Consider the following 25456-nt stretch of genomic DNA (forward strand, 5'->3'; position numbering starts at 1 on the left):
TGAAGCTATTCAAAGTCTATCATATTTAAGAATTAAATATCACTAATAAAGTATCTTATATGGTGCATAAGTGACACAGGATACTACACTACTCAACTCGGGTATAAACTGAATTTTAAAACAGGGACATGACGACAATATAATTATCTTTCAAATTTGGTTGTAATCCGAATTGACCGAAGTCAGTCTTACTTTTATAAATGGATATTAGACAGATAATTGTGAATTAACAATATGATATTTTGGATTTGTATAAGTACACATTTATTTAAAAACAGATTGTCATAGTCTCTGCTTATCATGGTCCACATTAACAGCTTAAAGTATAAATGCTAACTGTAGATAGTTATGTAATCTGTGCTCCTTATGTACCATTTTAAAAGTGCTAGCGCTTATCATTACACCAACATAATATCAGTAAATATATATTCATGTCATGTATTTACGAGTTGTTGTTGTTGTTGTAGTACATTTTATCCGGACCAAGAGAGACTCATTCTTCTGATATAAACACTGTAATTTGAAGCATGAAAGCCCTGCCTGCAGACTTTGTGCTTACTCTCCTCCTCCTTCCCTTTCTCTCTTCCTTAGCATGGTTTGACATCCATGCTGGAGTCAGAGGAGGGAATTCCTCTGCTGGTCAGAGCCATCAACCCCACGGTGCCTCACATGATGGTGGATGCTGTCAAGCTGCTCTCTGCCATCTCCATTTTGGAACATCCTGAGAACCTGTAAGCATTAGTGACAGGTTGATGCAATGCCATGTAATCCGTTGCCCACAGAAGTTATGCCCAAACCTTCCCCACACAAATCAAATATGAAGGGTTGCCCCAATTTACAGTCTTGACCCGCTCTGTTGGATAACAACTTAGGATTGGTGTTAGTAACTGAGTTTCTGTTCTCTTTCACCTGTCAGGTTCTATGAAGAGCTTTCCATATTAAATCATTATGGGGAAAAAAATTAATTCCCATGACAAATATTCTACATATGTATTTTTGAAATGTAGCTACATGCAGTAACATTTTGTTTCATCACTGTCTATTTTTGCAGCCATGAACGTGTTTTGGAAGCCATTACAGAGGAGGCTGAGAAACGGGATATTGAGAGGTTTCAGCCTCTCATCGCAGGCATGACCATTCAGAACATTGCTCTTAAGGTATATACTGTACACAGATGCACCCACATACTTTATTAATTGTAAATCCACCGGTGTGGCAGCACTAGTTGATGCTATTTGCTGACAACTGGTATGTTATGTTCTATTTCAGTTATCGTCTCACCAGTTAGCATGATTTGCAAAACTGACTTAATGATTTTGTTTTTGGGACAGGGTGGCTGCATGCAGCTAATAAATGCCTTGATCAGCCGAGGAGAGGAGTTGGACTTCAGGATCCATATTCGCTCGGAGCTGCATAGACTGGGACTCAGAGACCTGCTGACGGTACAGAAAACACTCTTTGATCTTTCTCTCAAAGTGACTCTCCAACAACACACATTTGCACAGCGTAGTTCTTATACCTGTCTTGCTGACTGGCTGAACACTCGTACGCCGTAAAAGAAACTTTCTCTCAACTACCCAAACTCTGTTTGATTGTCACACTCTTCCTGTTATTCTCCCTCTTGCCTTTTTATCCCTCTGCCCGCATCCCATCCCTCTCCCCGCAGGAGGTGCGGACGATAGAAAATGAAGAGCTGAGGGTGCAACTTACAGTGTTTGATGAGCAGGCTGAGGATGACTCTGAGGACCTCAAAGTACGTCTTGATGACATCCGCATCGAGATGGAATATCCTTCCACTGGGAAAAATTGTCCCTCTGTAGAAATTCAAGGTCTACTTTCTGACTCTTGAAAGTGAGAAGCATCAGCCGGACAAAATCTATAACTTGGGTGCATCATATTTTTGATATTTTTGCGTACTCATCATTTTGTGTTTAAATTACATTGCAAGCTTGATAAGTGAGAGGAATAACCACCACCCAATTAGTTTTTCACATTGAAAAAAATATGCATGATTCAGACAGTGTGTAGAATCTATAAAAATGAGTCACAAAAGTTTGCTCCTTTCTTTCCCTGTATAATCAGCCTGACCACTTTTCTTCACAGACAGAAGAAAATGTAATATTTGCATACTTAATAAGCATAAGCTTGCAGGCCCTGGGGACACTGTAGCCCTCTGTAGACGTTTCACATTCAAAATTCATCCTGGCCAATTAGTATCTCAAAGACATTAGCTACCGTAGTGCTGTTAAGACAGCAAAACACCCAACTAAAATTCAACACTGCTCTGTTTGATCTCTAAATGATCCCCTTTCACTATAAATACATATAAGTGTCAGTCCAGTTACGTACGCAACAACATTGTAAGCTAATTATCTAAGTATTGATTTCTATTGTATATAGGTTTGATGATTCATGCTACTACACTTTGATATCATTGTGAACACATGCATACTACTTTGATAGATGACTACTTTATGAAAACCTGGACCTAAAATGGCTCAATAGCTTCATGCTGTACAGTTTATAACAGTAGAACCACGTTCATAATGATGATGTCTTATTTAAATAGACGGATGCTAAGGATGTTGTTTCATATTTATCACACAGCATTTACCATTTTCAACTCTTTAATTTCTTCATCCAGGATAGACAGGTTGTCAGTAAAAGCTGCTGTTATGCTTTCTGTTACTTTTGACGTGCAGTTACAATTTCCAACACAAGATGTCTCCCAGACGTTCACAACCCAGTGTTCACGCAGTCCTGAGTGTCTGGCTCTGGCTATAACTAAAACTAAGAGATAATGTAACACAGCACGTCAAATTAACTTTGAAAACATAAACAAACCAAACGACAGAGATCATCAAATGGATGACAAGTCCAGCATCACTCACATTTTCATGTCTCTTATATCCTGCAATGCACAAATGACAGTGTTGAGTATACCTAATTTATACAGGAAAATGTTGCAAGACGAGTCAGCTTTGTCAGTGAAGTAACTGTTAATGATATTGTGTGTTTAATAATTGGACCTTAACTTGTTTTGCTTCACTGATGTGAGGGAAGTGTTTGAGATCCTGGTCAACACTGTGAAGGACTCCAAAGGGGAAAGCCACTTCCTGTCCGTGATGCAACATCTGCTGTTGATCCGCAATGACTATTTGGCCAGGTGACATACACAGTACACACTCTTGCATGATGATACTCTCTCACACTTACTCTGCTCAATTATTCAGATCTTCACACAGTTGAGTTGATGTAATTTAGTTTCGCGACAACAGGGTAGATACTGTATCATCTGGGATATATTGCTGTCCCATTATTGTGATGCAGTTTTCTTTTTTGGGTAATAAAACAAGTATATGGCAAATTGTTAGATTTTTTCTGTTTAAGCGTAATGAAAAAATAATGGCTGTGTTTGATCATCTTATTACTTCACACTTTATTGGAAAAGCTACACAAACCCACAAATACTATATACTTTTTTTCACAGCCTGTATGAAGACAGCACATATAACACAAATAGCAATCACTATAGAGGTGGACAGTGGACAACTCCATGAAGCACAATGCAAAAGTGCCACGCAATTCCTACATAGTGGTTGTGCAGTTGTAGAAATAAAACCAAAATAAACATGACAAAAGGAAGAAGGCAAAAAATTTGCTCAATTTCTTTGTTGCCTCTCTTCATCCACCTCTCCCTGCGCTTATCCCCTTCCCTTCATTTGCTGTTTGTTGTCTAGACCCCCGTTTCTGAGCCGTGAAATTAATACACGCAAAGAAGTCCAATTCCATTTTAATAGAAATGAGCACAATCTCCTCTTATCACCAGAAAAATGCTAATGTCTCTCTCTGTGTCTTCCACCGCCCTTGGCGGTTTAGTTGTGGAAAAATATAGGGAAAGGAAGAGAGAATGATTGAAAGACAAGATGAGAGTAGATGGTGTTTGCACATTTAAACACAGTTGGTCCACTTTAACACATAACATTGAAAGGACTAATAGTTTTCTTGACGTAATATTACAGAAAAGAGACAGAGAACACAACAATATGTGCAGTCGTGCACATATTTGGATTGTGTTAGTAATGTTGTCCACTGTTGTCTTGGTGGTTTCACACAGGCAGGAAATTGGTGTATTTTTAGCATTGTTTGGGGAATAAATTGTGAGGATGGAAACGGTAGGATGGCCTAAACAACCGGTCCCAGCTGAAGTATCCCCCCCCGCCCCCCCCTCTATTACTTCAGTCCTTCCCTTTCTCTAATCCTGCTTTTTCCATCCAGGTGATCCAGTGGAACACAATAGAGGTTGTCTGTAATGGACTCCGCTGAGAGAGACAGGAAGTAGGGGTGGGAGGGAGAGCTGCAGAATGGCAGAAAATACTGCTTGGTAATTACAGAGATGAAAAGAGAAGGGAGGCGGAGGGTGAGACAATAATGGGAAAGAAATTGAGAGTTGAGGTAAATTGCTAGGTAGATGCAGAGAGAATGAGGGAGGTACCTACACGGAATGGAAGAGTTGGCATTTGTGTCACAATGAATGATCGACTACCTGCTGCGTCGTGCTTTTTTCATATTTGCTCTCTTCTATTTCGACCTCAAGTTGAGATGGAGTAACTAATGCATTCATATAATGGTCAGACTTGGAGCCATGTGCGGACTATGGGTTATCACAGTCTGCGATAAAGGGCTTTATTGATGAAGAAAAATCTGACTTTGTATATGTAGTTTAGGATTTTTCAAAAATGTATTTACCGTTATCCCTTCCAACCACATTATTTATAATATACCTAAAAAATATAACTGTCTAAATTTGATTAAATCAGGATTTAATGTGTTTTCATGAGGATGATGTAGGATGTAGTCAAATAATATATTTCACTTTGACTCACTGCCACTAGATGTCTCTCTTGCTCCACTAATAAATCTCTTGAATCACAGTGAAGGATTGGAATAAGTGTTAGACAGAGACAGGGTGACTAAGAGAGATGAGGAAAGGGGGAGGGGGGGCAGACAGAATAAATAAAGTATTGAGTTTGTGACTCTGGCTGCATCTAATGGGGTCAGGGAATAAGACACCTCCAAAATTGAGTGTCTGTGTGAAGCCAGCTTGATCAGACAGGGCGCTGGGCACACACCAACACACTCTCGCGAGCACAGTTGCACACAATCAATCTTTGTGACAAGAAACTCAAACTGTCATGCTGGCACAGACAGCCAATCTCAGTTACAAAGACGGAGTGACAGAGCATGAGTGTTCACACATTTATCTGAACAAATGAACCTACTTGCTCTTTCAGTCAATCCCATACTCTACTCACATATGAGCCAAGTTTTTTTGTTAATGTGTGTAGAATATACTGGTATTGTGAAGTACATACATATGCTATATTTGCTATTGTGCCACTAGTAACACTTGCTTTTTTTCCCCCAAGCACCACATAAAAGTTCTCATTCTCTACCATTACCCTCCCTCCCTTCTTCCGCATGTCTCTCTCCATCTCCCACTCCATCCGTCTGTCACACCCTCCTCCCCACAGGCCTCAGTACTACAAGTTGATAGACGAGTGTATCGCTCAGATCGTGCTTCACAGGAATGGGGCTGACCCTGACTTTAAGTGCCGTAACCTTAGCCTCAACATTGAAGGCTTGATAGGTGAGTTGTTGTGACCAGAACAAACACATGTGTGATCAAGTCTTTACTTTCCTCTGTCTATGTGCCCATCACCTGTGTGTATGTTTATGTGTGTGTGTTGTGTTGTGTGTGTGTGTGTGTGTATTTGTGTATATATATATATATATATATATATATATGTATACACAGAATACACATGGGCTCGAAAAATCAAACATTACTCAGCAGTACTGTGACATTCACACCATATTTCATTACCCCGCTCCAATCACTGACACAACTACTGTGTTGCTGTCAATTGCAATAAACATGCCTCTGCGTGATTTCATTTAAGTAAATTTGGTCATAATACATGTGCAGTCACCAAGAATCACCACAGGGTGGTGCCAGAGAGGGAACACACCTTGATGTGGGGTAAATTCTGCTACAGGTTTTACAGAATAAATCTTATCACAAGGATAAAAGATTTGCCAAATTAAGAAATCCCAGAATCTGATTTCAAAATACATTGGGAAATATTTCTTTGTCCTTTTCCAATGTTTGATCCCTGACAGATATATAATGCTACATTGGTGAGATGGTAACTTTCAGTGACCGGTGGTGATTATATCTGTATAATATTTATCAGCTGTGCTTCCCATGCGCATGTATCTGCGACTATCTCCTATGTTTTAGTTCCTGTGAGGAAGACACAAAATCCCCTCAAACAACAGTAGTGACGCAGACTTTTCTTTACTGATCAGGTCACGTCGACCACCGAGCCAAGTCCTCTGTTGAATACAAACACCAAATGTTTCATTTTCATCAAGTGTCTTGGTGAAAACACACATCTTGTGAACATGACTGGCATCTCTAAATGTTGACTAGCAAACACCTGCTGACTATTAAACTAAACCAGAGCAGAGTTGGAGGTGTATAGGCCACGTCTCAGGAGTTCAATACTCCTTTATGGCAGGTCTCCGTTGCTCACCGCAGGAGGCTCTAATTGCGCTGCTTCTAAATGTGTCCTGACACACACACACAGGCTGGCTGGCCTCCTTTAAGACTGCCAGAGTTATTATCGGTGGAAAGCAGCCCAATTCTGCCCCGCATGCATTATTTAGTGTTTTTCTTTGAACTCTGAAATTCAGCACAGTTTTTCCCCACATTCTGTCTCCCTTAGTGCTCCCTCTCTTCGAAGTTTGTCCCATTTAGCCCAACCACCATGACAGAAGTAACACCCCCCCCACCATTACGCATCCAATAACCATGTGCCATCTACTCATACACAAAATGCACACTCTGAAATTGTATGTGGGTTGGCGTTTTATTGTGAGGTGCTTTCATCCGGCAAAACCTCCTCTTTCACAAAATAGAGTTCTCCTTTCGCTCTGGCTTGCTTACAAACTCATCTAGATATACAAAACCTGGCAGAGTTTCAACTCCTTTTTTCCACTAGCCATATTTTAATTGCAGCTGAAGACTCGCACTTTATCTCACTATCTGTATGATTCACTTTTCTATGAGTTTATGCGCTTTCTTTATTTTCGGTTTTAGCTTTTCACAGCTCTCCTGTCTCCGCGATCTATCTGCTTGATCCCCCTCCTGGGCAGCATGATTAGCCGTCTTTGATCCACTGACTTTGTGCTATTCATCTTCATGTTAATTAGCTCCTTTACTGCACATGCTCGCTAAGCCCCTTGGCTCTGAACCACCTGTAGACCCCACATTTATTCTGGAAAAGTATCCCATTGGTCATCCTGTGTCCTTATCACCCTGTCCTCTGTCAGGCAGAATCTCTGATAATGGGATTACTCGCAGACTGTTGTATAGTCGTTTGTGTATTTTCTTTCTGAAAAAGAATGGGTGGGGGGGGAATATAAGACTTTAAAAAAGTGGTGTCAGATGAATTTCGCTCCCTCATCTCCTCCACATACATATATTCAGACAAAGGTCTTTAAAGGTAATGATGTGAAGAAGAAGCATGCACAAGATAGAATCCTATTGTAACGAGATGCCTCCACAGTGCTCTCACAGTCCTTGACTTTGAGTCATGAGATAAGGAAAAAGAGGGAGATAGGATGCCTTCTCTGTGTGTATGTGTCTGTTTGTGAATGTGTGTGTGTGTGTGCACACAGCATGTGCCAGACTGAAGGGTACAATGTCTTCACAGCCAGACGTGCACAGCTGTGGCGTCTGAATACCTTATCTTACCAACATCCCTTTTTTCCCTCTTTTTCTTTCTCCTGTCTTTTGTCCGCAGACAACATGGTGGACCAGACCAAGGTGGAAACCAGTGAGGCCAAGGCCACTGAGTTGGGGAAGAAGGTGAAATACAGTTATTCACAATGAAAATAATAACATACACACACTCACACAACAATAGCATGACATACACACAGACCTATTTACGTGTCAATCTAGAAGCACACAAGCTATTACGATCATATGGACACAAAAGGGAAAAGAAACATACATTTCCCCTTGATACACACTGACACACTAGGATCATAATGAAATTCTATGGAACCAGTGTCTGGCTGAGATGGGATGACAAATGAGAAAAAAGGAGAAACCGGGGGTGAGAGAATGAGCATACACATCTCTGACAGCCAACCAACAGACACATTTTACTGGCTCGCAAAACACACACACACACACGCACACATTCACACAAGGGGGTAAATGCCTTGATTGCGGCATGCTGTTACTCTGATGTTTCTGTCCGAGTGACAGGATAATTGCCAAGAGGGAGGTAAAACTAGTGTTCATCCTGGCACACATGAAGACACGCACACTCAGACAGGATCATATCCACACGCTTACGTCCACACAAATACACATCGCATGAACACACTTGGATTCATTTTTGTTGACCACACGCACACCATAGTGCTAGTTGTGCATGATGGGGTAATTGCAGGCAGTCTCTTTGGCAGGAATTAAGGATGAGGCTGTCAGGACGCTGACAGCGAGAGTAACGGATCTGCTGTCTGCAAATTAAACAGCCATGTGTGTGTCTGTGTGTTCATGTATTCATCCGTTTAAATACGCTTAGCGTGTTTGTCAAGTAAAAAACCCACGAACATTTAATGAAAGTTAGAAAATTAAACAGGGAGATGAAAATGTTTCTCCTGCTCCTTTTTTCATTTCGGATGTGAAGTCGTTAAAAAAGGAAAGTGAGAAGTGAGCTCATACAAGTGCACTGAAGCAGTCTAACTCAATAATTGACACTAATTTGCAGTGTAAATTATACAATGAAATTGAAAGCACCAGACTGCAGGAAATGGCTTCCACAGGTCTATGAGATATGGAAACTGCTGCAGCTTCAAAAGGGAGGCTGAAGGCTTGTGCATGCACACACACTTTGCTCCAATATCTCACCAGAGAACCAGTGTTCTGGTAGCTTCAGGATTCTAATGTATTTACTCTGTGTTGTAAAGTAGTTTACTTCACAATCATCCTTTAAATGACTTGTTTATGAAACGACTTAGCCTTTAACGACTTCTTAGCTCAACCTTATTCTTTAGGTAGTGCCCCTCTGATTTGCAGCTTCACTACATTCATTCGTATCTCATTTTATTCAGCCTTTATTTTATAAGGCTTGTTTGACAGAAAATCATGAGCAGGGAAATCTATTTTGTTAGTCAGTTTTATATTCTCACATTATGGCTGATGTCAAGCAGAGAATTGTGTCTTTTTAAAACATTGCTATCGTAATTTATGACGTTATTATTCTTCAGTGTTGAATTCATACTTAAAATCATTTTAAATTTTCAGCCACTCCAAAAAACAACATTTTGATTATATTTTTCTATGCACACTACTTTACAATGTTTTATTTACTCCGTTCTGTCTGTCGCCCATCCTGAGTTTCTCCTAACGAAGGGGAAGAGATTTGTTTACCAGGTGGATGTGGCTGTCACTGGTGGAACTGCATCAGCAAAAGTTGCACACAATTAATTGAATATTCAGGACACAAACATACCAGACATGCCACTTTCAACAAAGTGGCACAGTATCTATTTTTTAGCGCCTTCGTGAAATCTAAAAAGAAACAACAACATTGTGTTCTGCCCACAACATCATGCCAATTGGAAGTGGCTTCCACACAGAACTTTCACCAGAAACTGTTCCCAGCACTTTTTTAGGAACTGTACCTAAGTCTATTTCTCTCTCCATGACTCTTATGTGCATTAGCTGGATGCAGAGTTGACGACGCGCCACGAGTTGCAGGTGGAGCTGAAAAAACTGGAGGGCGACTACGAGCAGAAGCTGCGGGACCTGAGCCAAGAGAAGGAACAGCTGGCCTCTTCTAAGCAGGAGCGAGAGAAGGAGAATCAGGGACTACAACAAGATCTAAACACTCTGAAACAGCAGGTACAAACAAACACATACACACACGCACACACCTGGCTGTGTGAGCCTTAATGCCTTTTTAATTCAAATAACTCAAAATCTTATAGAGTTTACAATTTTGGGCTTTTTTCAAGTCAACAAGGTTAATTGGAAAACTTATTTATAGAATTTCTCAATGTGTGAATCAATCTTGACATGCCAATTTTTTTGCCTGAGTCTGAAAGTAATGCACCCAAAATAAAAAGGTTACTAGTCTTCAAGTCGATAGTGGTCTCCTCTGAAAGATTAAAGTCAGAATGACTATATGAGATGCTGAAACAAAATCACTTACACCAACACCAAAAACTGTCCAACATCTATGCACACACCCACACAAACGCAGAAGGCTCCTGGCCTTAAATACTAGCATGGCATGAAAAGAAGGAGAGAAGAAAAAAGTCTGGAAAAAAATATTGTGAGAAGAGGCCAAATCCTTCAGAGATTAAGAAACTCAATAAAAACATGGAAAGTGGGGAAATGGGAGTCGAAAGAAAGGATGGAGACGGGACAAACAGAATTTTTTAAGGCTAAGACACACATGCTGTGTGTGCGTGTGTTGCTGTACTTGTATCTTTGTGAGGACCATTTTTAGCATAGAGCCTACAGAGTAAGGACAGTTTGGGAAAGTGAGGACATTTTGACCATTCCTTACTTTTTCAATGGGCTGTTTGAGGGTTAAGACTTGGTTTTAGGGTTAGGGAATGACTTATGCCGATGAGTGTCCTCACTAAGATAGAAGTACAAAAGTGTGTGTGTGTGTGTGTGTGTGTGTATGTGTGCGTATGTGTGCGGGCGGGCGGGCACATACAGTCGGGAGGCAAAGATGAGGATTGTTTAGCTGTCAGTGTCCTGCTGCCGCACCAGCTGGACTCTGCCTCACAGTGACACCCCAACTCACAAACAGACCAAGTGACCCAGAACCGTCTGTGTGTGTACATGTGTGTATTTGTTTCTGTCAGTAGGAGAACTACACTGCTCCAAAATGAGCTTCATCCAAAGTGGCTAATGCCAGCAGAGTCATCTTCGCACACTTTCACACACACACACATGGACACATATGCACATGCAGTTGTCCAAAGCATCAACAGCATCACGAGGCAGGCATCAAACAAGCTTCTCATTCTAAGATGGCTCACTTTCTGTGTGTTTGAGGCACTGCCCATCGAAGATTTCTTCACATGTAGAGATCTCTCACTGTTTGGCTGTGTGATGCTGTGCCCAACTCTTCATCTGCCGCCTCACTAAGAAAGCCTGCCTCCGAGGCCCTTCATGCCTGTTACTGTCTTCTTTTTCAAAGTTAGAGGAAACGGCACACTTTGTTATGCTGCATACACTCGCACTAACACGTTACACACCTAAGAACACATGCACCAAATAAACCTCTCTATACATCCACAGAACTCGCCGTACTAACCAGTGTCAGTGATCAGGTGCTGTTTGGTTGTCGAAACACCTTCAGTGAAAAACCACTGCACACTTCACTGGGAAGTCACTTCTTTAGGTTTGCTGAGTACAACTGAAGAAAGTACGGGCAAAACATGTTGGTCGCTTGAAATAAAACTCGCAGTGAAGTCGTTTCAGCGAACAGTGGTACATTTTCATCTTCTCTATACATACTCTTTAAATCACATATAAAATATTCCCCCTCAACTCTCCGTCTTCTCTCACAGCCAAATATTAGCTGACTAACTTAAATGGGTTGGACCGTTTTCTCGAGAATTGATATAAATACTTTAATCAGTATTTCAATGTTGAAATAAATGTTTTATTTCACACTCACTTTTAATGTAAAAATTTGTCTTCCTCTTTAAAACTTCTTCTGCCTCTGTGGACTTAATTCCCCCCTGCTATGTTTTTTTTTTCTCTCCACGCCTTGTTCTCCATTCTCTCCCCATCTCTCCCCAAACTCAGTCCTGCCCAGGCTTTAATCCCTCTCACTGTTTCCTCTTTTCCACCTCTTTGTTCTTTTTTTCCCTCTCAAACCTAATCACTCTGTTGGCACGGCTGTTCACTGGTGGAAATTGCCAAACAAAATTAATGTCAATTCAAAAAATAAACAGGAACCAACAGTCAAGACATGCTGGTATGATAAATGACTGTATTTTGTTCAACATATACGGTAATATGTGCAGAAGTTGATGTTAATCATTATTTATGATAATTAATTGTGTCCTTACTTCCACACAGATTGAAACGCTGTCTAAGGATCTGGAAGAGGCCAAGACTAAAGTTGTCACAGTGACTGTTCCCGTGCCAACACCTGGTGTGCCCCCTCCCCCGCCCGCCCCTCCTCTCCCTGGCCAGAATGTCGGTATGGCCCCTCCACCTCCACCCCCTCCTCCACCTCTACCAGGCCATGCATGCATATTTGTTCCCCCACCGTTACCTGGTCAAGGCAATATTCCTCCACCACCTCCTTTGCCTGGCATGCCAGGACCTCCACCACCCCCGCCCCTTCCTGGCATGGTAGGCCCGCCGCCTCCTCCACCCTTACCTGGGATGGGACCTCCACCACCACCGCCCCCACCTGGGTTTCCTGGTATGCCTCCACCACCCCCGGGCCCAGGCATGCCTCCACCACCACCATTTGGCATGGGAGGATGGGTTGCGCCCGCTCCCCCTCCTCTGCCTTTTGGGCTCAAACAGAAGAAGGATTACAAGCCTGAGGTTCAGCTGAAGAGAGCCAACTGGAGCAAGGTCAGTGCTCGAATAGATCACCAATATTGAAAAAGTTACGGCAAAGTAGCTGTTTTTTGTTTTTTTTTCTTGAAATTTTTTTTGATTGGTCTTTCATGATTACTTCTATGTATTGATTGGTCATATGATATACCTAACCCTTTCGCTTTTGAATGTGTCTAGCTTCTACATTTTGTCTGGTGGGTACTTCCCAGATGTTTGGTTGAATTATCCTCCTTAGAACTGTTTCTTAAAAAGTCTACAATTCAATAATTTGAATTTTAGGCCTTAAAACCTAAAGTAGTTTAGGTAGATCTTACTTATGTCACCAATTATTTATGGCTTCTTCCGTTGTGCCTCAAAATTAATTAAATTTGTTATGGGAAATGTTCTTGGTGGCATGCATGGTTTGAAATGTCTCCATGTGTTGTCGTTCTTTCTCAGTGATATAGATATTAGCACGTTGTAATAAAACTACAAATACCACCAACGTGGAACTGATAACTGAGTCTACAAACACCTTATCTGTAATTAGGGGAAGAATAGATCATTTGGGGACTCCGATATTCCTTTGTATTTATCATTATCAACAGGTCTGAAAGTTAATTAACTAGGGTTGTACAAATGTCTTAAGAAGTCTTAAATTTAACATGTTGCAACGTGCAGAAACCCTGAAATCAGTTTTAATGCCCAAAATCTCACCATTGTTGAAAATGAATCTCATTTCCAGCTGATTTATCATAGTGTTTTTCAGCTTCTCATTATCACACAAATGGAACCCTCGCATTGAAACAGATAAGGATTTTATTGTAAATAATTCAAACCTAATTTAAAGTTTGCGTGGCAAAGTTTGAAGATGCAATATGAAATAGCTCAGGGTGGGCTTTTGTGTGAGATGGATCTTTAACAGTGAGATGGTGAACTAAAGTGACTTGCACGCATACGTGTATCTCATGACAATGTGCTTCATGTTCTTCCCCTCCCTCTCATCTGTGATGGTTAAAACATCAAAACTGCCCTCTGTCTTTCTTTAGCCTAAAGCTACTGTTTAATGGCTTCAGCAGACTTCATCAGCATTTACTCTCTCTCTCTCCCTCCCTTTCTCTCTCTCTCTCTCCCTCCCTCTCTTGCTGGTGAGTGTTTGACGAGGATGTCACAGAAATTGCTTTTTAATAAGCCTTCTTCTTTTAACTGCACCACTGAAAGATAATTAAATTGCTGCTAGAAAGGACAGTGTTCTTTTGTAATTTAAATTAACTTTTTTTTATGGCCTGGTCTCTTTCTTTCTTTCTTGCTCTTTCAGCTCATCCCAATATCACATTTCCTTTCCATGCTCTCTGTCTTTCCCGTCCCACGTCCCCACCCCTGAGGCTTTGTCCATAATGAAAGGCCTGATATCTGTAAATTTACTACCACTGCTTTCTCATTCGCTCTCTCGGTTTCACTTTCTCTCTTTGTCTTTTCCCTTCGATGAGAACACTCAGAAAGTGGAGGGGGAAAAAAGATGAAGTTAATTGTGACTTGTGACTAGAATAGAGAACGAGTGCAACACCAAGACATGGAGAGGTTTACAGAGAGAGCAGCCGATAATGGGTGAAGGAAGAAATGAGATGGGCAGGAAAGGGAGGGGAAACCCCTCTATATCTTTGCATTTCTGTGTGTGAAGCTCTGAAGCTCAATATGCTTTGTGCTAGAGACACTGTGAAGAAGATTAGAGAAAATGACTTCTTGTTTCCTCCTTTTTTTCTTTTATACGTCCTTCCCTCCTGCCATCCTCATTCTCTCCCTCTACCACCACACTGCTGGCTCTTCCTATACCAGCCTGTTGTTTCTTTTGTTCTCTCAACTTCTGTATCTGCTCATCTCGTTGTTTGCTGTGCAGCTCACCATTTTTGGAAAATTTGTCACTTTTGATGATACAGCTACCTCACAGAAACAATACATCTGCCTTTTTGACCCTCTCCATTCTCCCCCTCTCTCTGTGTATACTGGTCTTCTCTCTCAGATCGGCCCTGAAGACCTCTCTGAGAACAGTTTCTGGACCAAGGCGAAAGAGGATAAATTTGAAAGCAATGAGCTCTTTGCCAAACTCACCTTGACCTTTTCCTCACAGACAAAAAGTGAGTGCTTGTGTTTTTTTTTTTAACTCTTTTGGTTCGTGTTGTGTTTCACAGTAATAAGCAAAGTCTTTCTCTCACCTCCCTCCCCATCTCACCCAAACTCCACATCTATTTCAATCCTCGTGCCTTTGCTTCCATCAGCCACTAAAGGTAAGAATATCACACACACGCTTCCATTTAGTTAGTTTTTTCACACATCTTCTCCAGCCCTTTTCACCCTTCTCTCTCTCTCTCTGCTCGGAGGACACGCTGCATATTTACATTATTCAGCAATGCTGTGTCAAACCAGACACTCCCGTGAGTTCATGAATAAACCACCCACACCTGTGTTTGTGTTCATCTTCTCGAGTGTGCCCATGAGTTGTTGTGCAGAGACGGTGCGCTCCCATCCGGGTGAGATGAATTGGGACTTGGGGGACGGAGGGAGAGATGGATAGAGGGATAAGGAGAAGGTCACCGATGTCCTTTGACTAGCCACCTGCTGTCCTGGCACAAAGCGCTGACACACGGGCATACGCTCACATACGCACACCTGTCCACTCTTATCACCTTGTCCCGGTGTCACTGAGCCTTCTGCTCTCACTTCTCCATATTCATATCATAACCAGGGTACCGGGAACTCTCAGACAGACAGTGCGTGTGGGTGTGTATATAATTCCGTCTGACCTTCAGATTTAGTCTCACTGCACATACACACACAGCTTGTGTCATATACATAAACAGCCTATGCAGGCACACATGGCTGATGCTAGCTGTAGATGTCACCTAAATGTCAGTGTTGGCAGCTGCCCCATCTGCATTCACCTGTATGGCAAGTCCTTACTTCCGCTTGTCACTCCTTAATTTGACCCCCCACCCCCTTGGCCTGTTCACCCACGCTTTCCTTTTATTGGCCGAGACAGCCGCCTGTTGCAGTTGATGTCTAATAACCTTTTCTGAGAGCTCACTATAAAGACACCGTGGCCTTTTCATAGCCCCACACCTGTCTGTTTGTCTGCCCGTGTGGATGCACTGAATGAGAAGGAGAGGGAGAGAGATTCGCCGAGTGTTTATTACTCTGTGTGTGTGTGTGTGGTTGATTTCCTGTGTGTGTTTTGAATGTGTTGAAATCCGGTAGTTCGGACTAAAACATTGAAGCAGTATTGGGATTTTGTTTAGCGGTTGTGGATGCATTTAAGTTGTGCGTGTGTGCTTGTGAATACTCGTGTGGTTTGATCCACACTGTGTGTATACATGCATGTGTGTCTGTGGCAGCCCATACACATATTCCCAATAAGCTACCAGCTGCCGATTGACCCTTCACCCCCCGTCCTTCCTTCTCTTGCTTAAACACTCTGCTCAAGGCCTAATCCATTCCTTCTGACCTCCTTATCATCTCCTTATCCCTCACCTCTGGGAGCCTGGCTTCACTCTTCCTCATCCTACTCCTCCTCTTGCGCCTCCCATTCCTAGTTACCCAGCAAAAGCAGACCGACACCACACCGAGTCTCCGCTGACCCTCCCTGACCCTTCCTCCTCCTCTGCATCGCCTGCCCAGCAGCGCAACTGGGGTTGCACGCACACACACACCCACACAGAAAACACACTTTCGGGTGGGGGTGGCACGCTCAGGGCAGGGTCAGGGGTGTTGACCTCCGAGGCTCGGCGGAAGAGCAGAGAGCTGATGGTGGGAGACACACCCTCTGGCTGCAAATGGCTCTCATGGACACAATTACACACTCTGACACACACACTGAGAGACTGCACATATATTCAATCATTTTATCTCTGTAGTTATTTCCGTTTTCAGTCTCTGTATCTGTTTATCAAGCTCAGGCCAGTTATCCTTTATGCTGCTGATACTCTCCAGCTACTTAGCAAAATGTCCCCACAATCCAATCAAATGGAAGAGATTACAATCATAACATTTATCGCTTGTATTAATTGAAGTGATAATTTTTTATGTTAGGATGGATTTTGCGCCAACAAGAGCAGAGCTTGTGAAATCCTATTTAACTGTAGACATCCCCTGAGGCCCCTGACATTTACAATCAGTTATTAGCATTTTGTTTATGTTAATTTACACGTCAATTATTCTATATTACTATCCTACAGCAAATTTAATATGGAGCATTTCCTAAATATTTCCTAAATTGTGTGGTATTAGGTTGGTTACATATTTATATTTGAAATGTATACATCTGTACTATTTTAGCTCTCGTACACACATGCACACACACACGCACGTTCTTGTACTTACATCTTAGTGAAGACACCCTAACCTTAACCATCACAACTAAGTGCCTAACCCTTACCCGTGCTCCTTGAAGGGTACCGGGGACCAAGTCATCCCTGTGTGCCTGTGCCCCTCGGGCCTAACCTAACCTAACCCTAATTCTAACCCTCAAACAAGACTTTGAAAAAGTGAGGACCGGTCTTCATGTCTTCACTCCATAAGGTCTATGCTCAAAATGGTCCTCACAAATATGAGTACAAGTGCACACACACTCACCTCATGCCTAATAGAACTAAACTATTTCGGCATTTAACCTACTCGGCTACGTGTTTTCAACCGTGGTTCTGAGGTCAGGCAAAGCAATAACATGAACTATTGGAGAAAACCTCCACCTTTGCTGATTTATTCCAGTCGAGCCTTCTTTACCTCAAGACTTTTCACCTTTCCTCCCCTCAAACTCCTCGACCTTCCTGGCAAACAACCATTGAAATCAAGGTCACCGTTAACATATTATTCACTCGGATTGAAATACAAAACTCTGATATCAACTAAAAAATATTCATTTTTGATGCCAGTCAATAAATTGAGTTAGGTTTTCACTGTCAAGGTTTCCAGAAGTTGCACCACCTCTGGGATCTGTTGGGGCATACTTTTTTTCAGTCTTGCTTGCAGGCTGCCTGCTAGTTTTCTCCATGTGGTCCAGTCGGCGTATCCATTTGTGTGATGTTGATAAAACATATTGAGGTTGAAGGTAGATTTTAGGTGGTGGGCGTTTTAGTTTTACCAAACCACTGCCTTTTGAATAGAAAATATGTGATGATATATTAATAAGACTGCTTGCGTTTTTTTTCTTTTTATTACACAACTACGCTTTTGAATGAAGTTGAACTGATGCCCAGTCTGAGATTATAGCAAGCTGTACATCTGTGAATGTCTGTTTTGATTTGATTACAAAAAATCTATTTAAGGCTCCATCCAGAGCCTTCACAGCAATTTATGTGTTAATGTGACTCCAAATTCCACTGCAATATTTGTGCTGGAGAGACCATGCTATTATTTTTTTCCCCATCGTTGTGAATGTAAGGGCTTAGGATCAGCGACGTGATATAACTATTTGCAATTGCAGACAGAGTAGAGACATGAGCAAGTATGTGTTGCTGTAAAGTAGTTCAGGCGGCAAGCTTATTCTCACATTTTCTCTCAAGCCACTGGTTCTTAATTCCTCACTTTTAAGTCAGTGTGTTTGTTTTCTGCTTTTTGATAAGTTTTCTTCTTTCTTTTGGTCATAATAATAGCGATATAAATAGGTGGACAGAAATGTTTTTTAATCAAAGTTACTCAGTTGTTTAGGAAGTGTAGGACGGCAATGACAAGGCTAGAATTTGTCCCTTTTTCATCCAATACGTATGTATATATAATATATCCTGAAATGTTATTTTCTCACTTTTTAGACTAGCGGGTAGCTATTGAAGTTGGTACCTCAGATAGGCCAATTAGCAAAAGAATGAGAAAGAGAGCCAGAGTTGGATAGAGGAGGAGGTATAGGTGGAAAAAAACAAGAGTGAGCAGAGGGAAAGTCTGGGCTACGGGGAGCGTCTGTGATTAATTTGATTTGGGAGAGAAAAGAAAGAAAAGTGCCAGGAGCATATATGATTATTAATCCTCATAATGGGAACATAATTTTCATATCCCAATTCTCCAGCCGTTTCACCCCTCCCCTTCCCTGTGTTTCTGTGGTCTGTTGTAGTGAGATGACCTTGTTTCCCTTTCCCCCCCCCCAAAATGCCAAGGAGGAATTTTGTGACACCATCCACAGGGCTTCGCTTTGTAACACACCTGCACATGCATCATCACCCTCTGGTAACACACGTGCTTCCCGTAAAATCGAGGCAAATTAATTGCAATTAAATGCATGTTTGTCTGTCTGCTGCTTATGTTCTTGAGAGAGTGGGTGGGTGAGCTCAGCCACATTTACGAACCAATTATAATAATGATCTCCCTATGTTCTAAAAAATCAATTTCCTTCTCTGTAGGTATTTATGTGAGTGTGGTCGTGGATGTTTGTGTGTTTGTGTTGCAGACTTTCATCTAACTACTGTGTGCGTGCGTGTTTGTGTGTGCGTGTGTGTGCACTTACGTGGAGCCTCTCGAGTTGTCTCAGTGAAAGCAATGAGATATAATATATTACCAATGGAAGACCAAGGGGCACCGAGAATTATGGCGAAGTGTTAGACTAACATTACCTCTTCTACAGATTTGACAACATTTGTTGACTTGTTTGTTTTGACTTTTCGTTACAGTGCACTGATTCAAGGTCATTGTCATTCAAAGGAGAATTTCTATGCAAATTAATTAAATCAAGCACAGTCCTGCTCTTCAAGCAGGGCTCTTTACTGTGACTGATACAAAATGACCCTCAAGTTTTTTTCTTTTTTTAATCTGGTGTTGGTGAGAAACTGGAAGACACTGCTATTCTTTATTTTTAATTCACCTCTATTCTGCTAAGGAAACGCCTGGCGTCCACACTACTGTGGAATTTTAGAGCCCCTAAAACGGAGATGTTTGGAAAACGCTCCTGGACGTGTTTTAGTTTGAAAACTGCAGGGCTTTAATCTGTACAGGCACATACAGAGATGTTCTGAAATAATGAGGTGTCCTTTTCAGTCTTGATGGAGCCTTCGCTGGTTTCGTCAGGCTCCTATAACATGACCACTTTACAGCATCAGCCTCAGTTACCAAGGTAGTTCAGACTTGCCCAGTGTACGTGGGTGGTCACGTGACATGCAGTTTCTGGCATGATAGTGTGGACAGGGATTTTAACTGATTCAGAGCCAAAACGCTCATGTGGACAGCAATCATTACAGCAAACATAGTAGCACGGACGTTACCTCAGCTTGTCTTACCTCTTCATCTTCTCCTCGCCAACCCCAGTGTGATAATCACTCCACAACTCGCATCTAGAGCATGTTTATTTTCCTACTGTTAGTTCCCTTTCCCTCTAGGTCAGAGCCAAGAAACATTTGCGAGTTCCAGTGTGTGTTTATGTGTATAATTAGAGGGTTTCAGATAACTGTTTATGGAATGTGTAGACTCAGAGCTGGCATCTCCTGAGACTGTTTAAAATGTGCACTAATAAAGCACTTACATGACTAAATGAGGAATGGGCGCATGTTATCAAGCCATAAGAGTGTTTGTGCATGCTCGCGCCGTGGTGATAAATTAGTATTAGCTTTGAAAATCTTGTGTATAATGTGTTGAGTTCTCCTTGAGCGTGTGTACATCTCTGCGTGTATATTTGTACTTGTGTAGCCTACAGTGGCCAGCTTTGTTAATAAATCATGCAGTTTTTCAGGCTGCAGAGGGAGAAGCAGGTTAATGCAAGGGTCACTAATGCCGCAGAAAGAGCTGGAAAAAATATTGCGCTATTCTTCCCTTCTTTTCTCCATTTTCCATTTCATTTCTGGATGCAGCCATTTCTCCCCTAACATCTCTATTCCCCATTTTCCCTCTGCACCTTTTGCCCCCAACAAATGGCCCCACGATTGGATGACTGTGTGTGGTGTCTGTGAGACACATGAATCTGAACAGCACCTATGGCCCATATATAGACACGCTTTTCAGTAACCTGTAAATGGAAGATTTGATGGTTATAGGTTGTGTTTGGGGTTGTGTGTTTACGTGTAATTTTAAGTGTTTATGTGTACCACTGCTTAAGTTTAAATCCTAACTATACCTCTTAAGCCCTTAACAGCAGCGGTGCATTAGGTTGGCTTTGCTCGCTCTCTAAGCCTCGGTGGGTATTCTCAGTGCGGCAATAGCCAGCGTTTCCTCATTCACCGTCTCTTTATGGTTGAGGAACAGCCGCAAAACGACGCTCATTCATCAGGCCTTATCAGGTTCAAACACATCTGTGTGGCTCTCACTGCCAACCGCAATAGCTCACATGCACAAACAGAAGCATACACTTATGCGAGTACATATGAGCACACACACACACACACGGATGCTTTTGTCTCACTCTCTTCATTCCATCTCTCCCGCCATCCCGCCCTCGTTACATCTCTCTCTCCTCTGTTTTACATGCAAATGAGCTGTGTACTCATGCTGGAGCATTACCGCTGTGTGTGCCTAATCTCCTTGCTGCCTTTTCTCTCGCGGAGATTATCCTGTTTTTAAACGGAATAGGCCTTCTTCGCTTCAATTGGCTCCTCTTCCAACCAGTCGGTCAGCCAGCCAGCCAGCCAGCCAGCCAGCCAGCCTGCCTGCTTTCCAATCTCTCATCCCAACACCATTACCATTAAAATGTTCCCAGTGATATGACAGCTGAGCAGGGGCTGAGAGAACCTCTGGGTGTGTGTATGTGTGCGCCTGTGTGTGCGCCTGTGAGTACATTTGTAATCTTTGACTGTGTGTGTTTAATTGAGGGATTGGCCGATAAGCTCAAAAGCTTGTTACAGATGCTAAGTATTCCCATTGTTTGTGAGATTTTTTTTTTCTTTCCACCCAGGCCATGAGGGGAAAAGACATGACGAGAGATAGGGGATGAAGGGATATATCTGTGCACACCTACACTCCATCCACCCACTCCTCCTATCTGTTTAGCTTCTCTTGGTCACATCAGCATCAGCATCCCCCCCCCCTGTCCAGTTTCCTTATATGTATGCATGTGTATTACCATGTGCAGGATCTGTGTTTCTGAAGCACTAGTGTTCTTGAAGGTATAGGTTCAGTTCAAGTTTTATTATTGATCTGTTCTGGAGGAAGGGTTGTTTTACTGAGACCATATCTATGATATGCATAGAAAGCATGTTAATTAGGAGAAAAAGATAAAGAGAGAAGTAGTAGTGCCGCTAAAAGTGCAGATTGACTGTTCTGCCTGAGGCAGCGAATCCCTCTCTGTTTATTCTTTGCAATATTAGCTACCTATCCCGGAGGGCAGAGACGCACACGCACAGATGCATAGACACACATAGGAGACTTAGCCCACTTTGATGTCACTGATAGCATACATAAAAAAAATGGAGCGGTAAAGAGCAACAACTTCAAAGATGGAGTTGACAAGATAGGAGCATTAACCTTCCCATCCCCCTTCCTTCTTCTCCTCTTCCTCTCCTGATTTCCTCACCTCTCATCTCTTATCTCCCCCTGATAAAGGGCTTCTTATGAAAAGAGACAATGAACAAGGGATAGAACCAGCAAAAGGACATAAGAACGGTGGAGAGGTTAAGATAAAGCATGCTGGGAAATGAGAAAAGGAAAGATAGATGGTTGCAACAGAGGCATCTGAAAGTGGCCTTTTAAAGTCAAAAGCTTCTATCTCATTCGCATCTTTTAACAGTAGCCTTAAGCTGCGACTGATGCTGTATTGGCTAGCTAGTGAGTTATTAGGGTGCTATTAGACTATCTCCCCCATTATGCTGATGGCTCAGACCGTGTCTTCAGGGTTCTCACACAACCACACATATTAAAACTATCAATTTCAGCCCAACTTTGTACACACTTGCACCAACTTTCTCAAGGTGCACTTTATGTTGTTTATATCAGTGTGTGTGTGTGTGTGTGAGCTTTGTGAGTGTGTTTGAACCTGCCTGGCTTTTATTGCTGCTCGTGTAACAAGGCCCCTGGTCTCGAACTGCGTGTGAGGCTGTGTGTGTAATATGGATAACCCAGTGGCATTTACGCCAGACACCGATGGTATTTACAGGGCTAGGTGGACCAGGCCATGCTCCACTTTCTGACCTTAATCTGCTACCAGTAACCGTGTAACTGTGTGTGTGTACTAAATTGTGTGTTTGTGTGTCAGTGATGTGTAGGGTAGGCATAAGAACTTAGATGTGTATGCATGGTTTATGTGAGTACAATTCTGGTGTGTGTGTGTGTGTGTGTGTGTGTGCGTGTGCGTGTGTGTGCGCTACCTGGTCAATTACAGTTGGTGTGCTCCTGTGTCTTTGTGCCTGTTTGTGCGTATTTGCATGCTGAAGCCCTGGCTCCATTACTCAGTATCTGCATGTGTCGTGTTCTGTGAGACGTGGGCTCTGCTTCGCCCTGCAGGCACCTTAATTTTTCACCATGCTGTGTGCTACACTACACCGCGCTGCATGAAAGTGTCTACTCCCTCTCCTGCGCCCGTTTCCTTTCCCTTTCTATTCATCTACCTCCCCCGTCTTCATTTTCCCTCACCGCACACCCACCCACCTCTCGCACGCACGCACACACGCACGTGTCTAATCAAAGCACGGAGCTCTCCAGATTAGCACTGGAGAAAACTCCCTAAAGACATTCCTTCATTTTGACCATTTTCAGGTACTCTCTTTCCTTCTCCCCTCCACCTCCTCCCTCCTAGTTTTGAATTTTTAACCTCCCCGCTGAATAAGACATGTGGCTGTCCTCTTGGGGAAAGAAAGTTGGAGGGAGGGCAAGGAATGAAGGAAGGGAGAAGGCGGGGGAGGCAGAAAGGAAAAGGTTGTCCCTAAACACGCTTTCACATTTATCCCTTAAAAACTCCACTCTGTATGCTCAATAATGCATGGCCATCTCCCCATCGCCTCCCCTCCCCTCTCATTCCCCTCTTCCTTCATCTCCTTCATCTTCCTCTTGTCGGTTCCCCAAGCGCACATCACTCCACCCAGCAGATTAACTGCAGGGTGAAACTGAGACTGGCAAAGCAGGGTGATGGTTGCAGGGCGTCAGAGACTAACAGTGAAAGAAAGAGAAAAGAAAGGAGATGAGTAATTTGTCATTGTGCGGATGGAGTTACTACTTTATGTATTGATCTGAGTGAGTGGGCTTTGGAGTTGTACCATTTCCGAGCGGCCGAAGAGCTTGACTGCGCCAGAAAATTGGAGTCCAACTTCACCAGAAAAACTCCATCTTGGCTTGAACAAAGCCTGTGGAGTGACTAATACCTTACTGAATTCTTTAATCATTTCCTTGACCACTTTTAGAGGCAGAAACCACGTCAGCCTGACACCAAAGCTTCCTGTTGCAGTTTCATTAGGACACAAATATGAATCATCAGTGCAGAAGTACAGTCCTGATGTTAGAGCCATTTCACCTAACACTGAATTACACCTATAACAAGCTGCAGTGCACTAACCACACGGTACCTATAACTAATGCGAGTCAGGTGTTTTGCTTAGATACTGTCTCTGCCTTTTGTTTTTGGTGTATTGTACTTAGAAGTGCTTTGTCTGCTGGAACTGCTGCACTGTAGATGTGCAGCGAGCAGAGCAAACCTTTCAGGACTTGTTGTGCATGCAGCAGCAACTCCTGTCTGTTTGGGTGAATAGGGTGACACGCCAGAGATATCTAAAGATCTCTCCAAGAATGGCTTTTTAAGTCTGTTTTGGAAAGTTTTTGAAGAACCCAGAGAGTTTGTGCTTTCAAAGTTTCATGTTGATTTTTTTTGCTCTGAAGTTTTTCTCCCTCTCACGGCTGTCTTTGTTTCCAGCCTCAAAGAAGATTGCGGTTTAATACTGCAGGAGCAATAGACCATAACAGCATTAAAGAAAAAAAAATACTCATAATAATAGAATGAAACATGAAATTGATGTTTTTTTTTGCGTTAAAGTGCAGTTCTTTGGTGTATAATGACTAATAATTGACTAACTAATAATCAATCAAATTTAATTTTAATAAAAAAAGTAAAATTTAACAGTTTAGCTATTACGTTTTAAGGATATTCAGGGCTGTAAATCTTTCTCAGTACAACAACAAACATGCTGCTTTCCCTTTTTTCCAGACTGAAAAATGTGGGTTTGCTCTATGCAGCACTGCAGCTTTTTATTTATTTTTTAAAGGAAGTTACTTCTCACGAGATGGTGGGCATAGACGAAGATAGATAACAGCTTGCCGCCACAAAGTGCACATTTTTGGGGCGCTGGATTGATGATAACAAGTATGCTGCTCGATTGAAGCCAGTTGAAGGAAACAAACATGAAGGCTAGTGCACTGTTTTTCAGGGAAAACAAAAACCTTCAGTGACGGCAGGTTCACACTTGCATTCTGAAGCCAGTCGATCAGTATTCAGCGTATGCAAATGGCATGGTTCAGCATTAAGGATTTCACCTATGTATTGATCCCGTTTATGTGTTAAATTCTCCTCAGGTTTATTCTAGATGTCGTTAATGTGACTTTGGAAAACTGCATGTACTGAAGAAAAGAAAGAAAAAAAAAAGCACTAGAGCTTATTGTCAAAGGCGCAGATGGATGGAGACTAATCTTGGTTCAGTAGATGAGAAGACGGATGGTGTTATTGAGGGCAGAGTGAAGGAGAGAGGCAGCGAATGAATGAGGCTAGAAGAAGGACGAATGGAGGCAGGGAGTGATCTGTGTACGATTGAAGGGAGCAGTGAGGGAGGGAATGAAGGGATGACAAATGATCAAAAGGTGAAGAGACATGAAGCAACGAGAGTGATGGGGATTGAGGTGCAGGTAAAA

At 42.3% G+C, this 25456-nt stretch overlaps 1 protein-coding gene across 3 annotated transcripts in view; it reads left to right on the forward strand.

Moving 5' to 3' along the window:
- LOC118112086 (protein diaphanous homolog 1) overlaps positions 1 to 25456 on the forward strand; it is a 92230-nt gene that overhangs the window by 24387 nt on the left and 42387 nt on the right. For all 3 annotated transcript variants that reach the window (XM_035161089.2, XM_035161087.2, XM_035161086.2), the window contains 11 exons: positions 592 to 731; positions 1052 to 1157; positions 1332 to 1442; positions 1667 to 1785; positions 3050 to 3166; positions 5535 to 5650; positions 7872 to 7936; positions 9809 to 9988; positions 12194 to 12703; positions 14688 to 14802; positions 14944 to 14952. In XM_035161089.2, coding sequence (XP_035016980.1) covers positions 592 to 731; positions 1052 to 1157; positions 1332 to 1442; positions 1667 to 1785; positions 3050 to 3166; positions 5535 to 5650; positions 7872 to 7936; positions 9809 to 9988; positions 12194 to 12703; positions 14688 to 14802; positions 14944 to 14952 — 1588 coding nt within the window. The remainder of the gene's footprint in view (positions 1 to 591; positions 732 to 1051; positions 1158 to 1331; positions 1443 to 1666; positions 1786 to 3049; positions 3167 to 5534; positions 5651 to 7871; positions 7937 to 9808; positions 9989 to 12193; positions 12704 to 14687; positions 14803 to 14943; positions 14953 to 25456) is intronic.

This window comes from Hippoglossus stenolepis, chromosome 7 (assembly GCF_022539355.2).
Source record: "Hippoglossus stenolepis isolate QCI-W04-F060 chromosome 7, HSTE1.2, whole genome shotgun sequence".
Taxonomy (NCBI): domain Eukaryota; kingdom Metazoa; phylum Chordata; class Actinopteri; order Pleuronectiformes; family Pleuronectidae; genus Hippoglossus; species Hippoglossus stenolepis.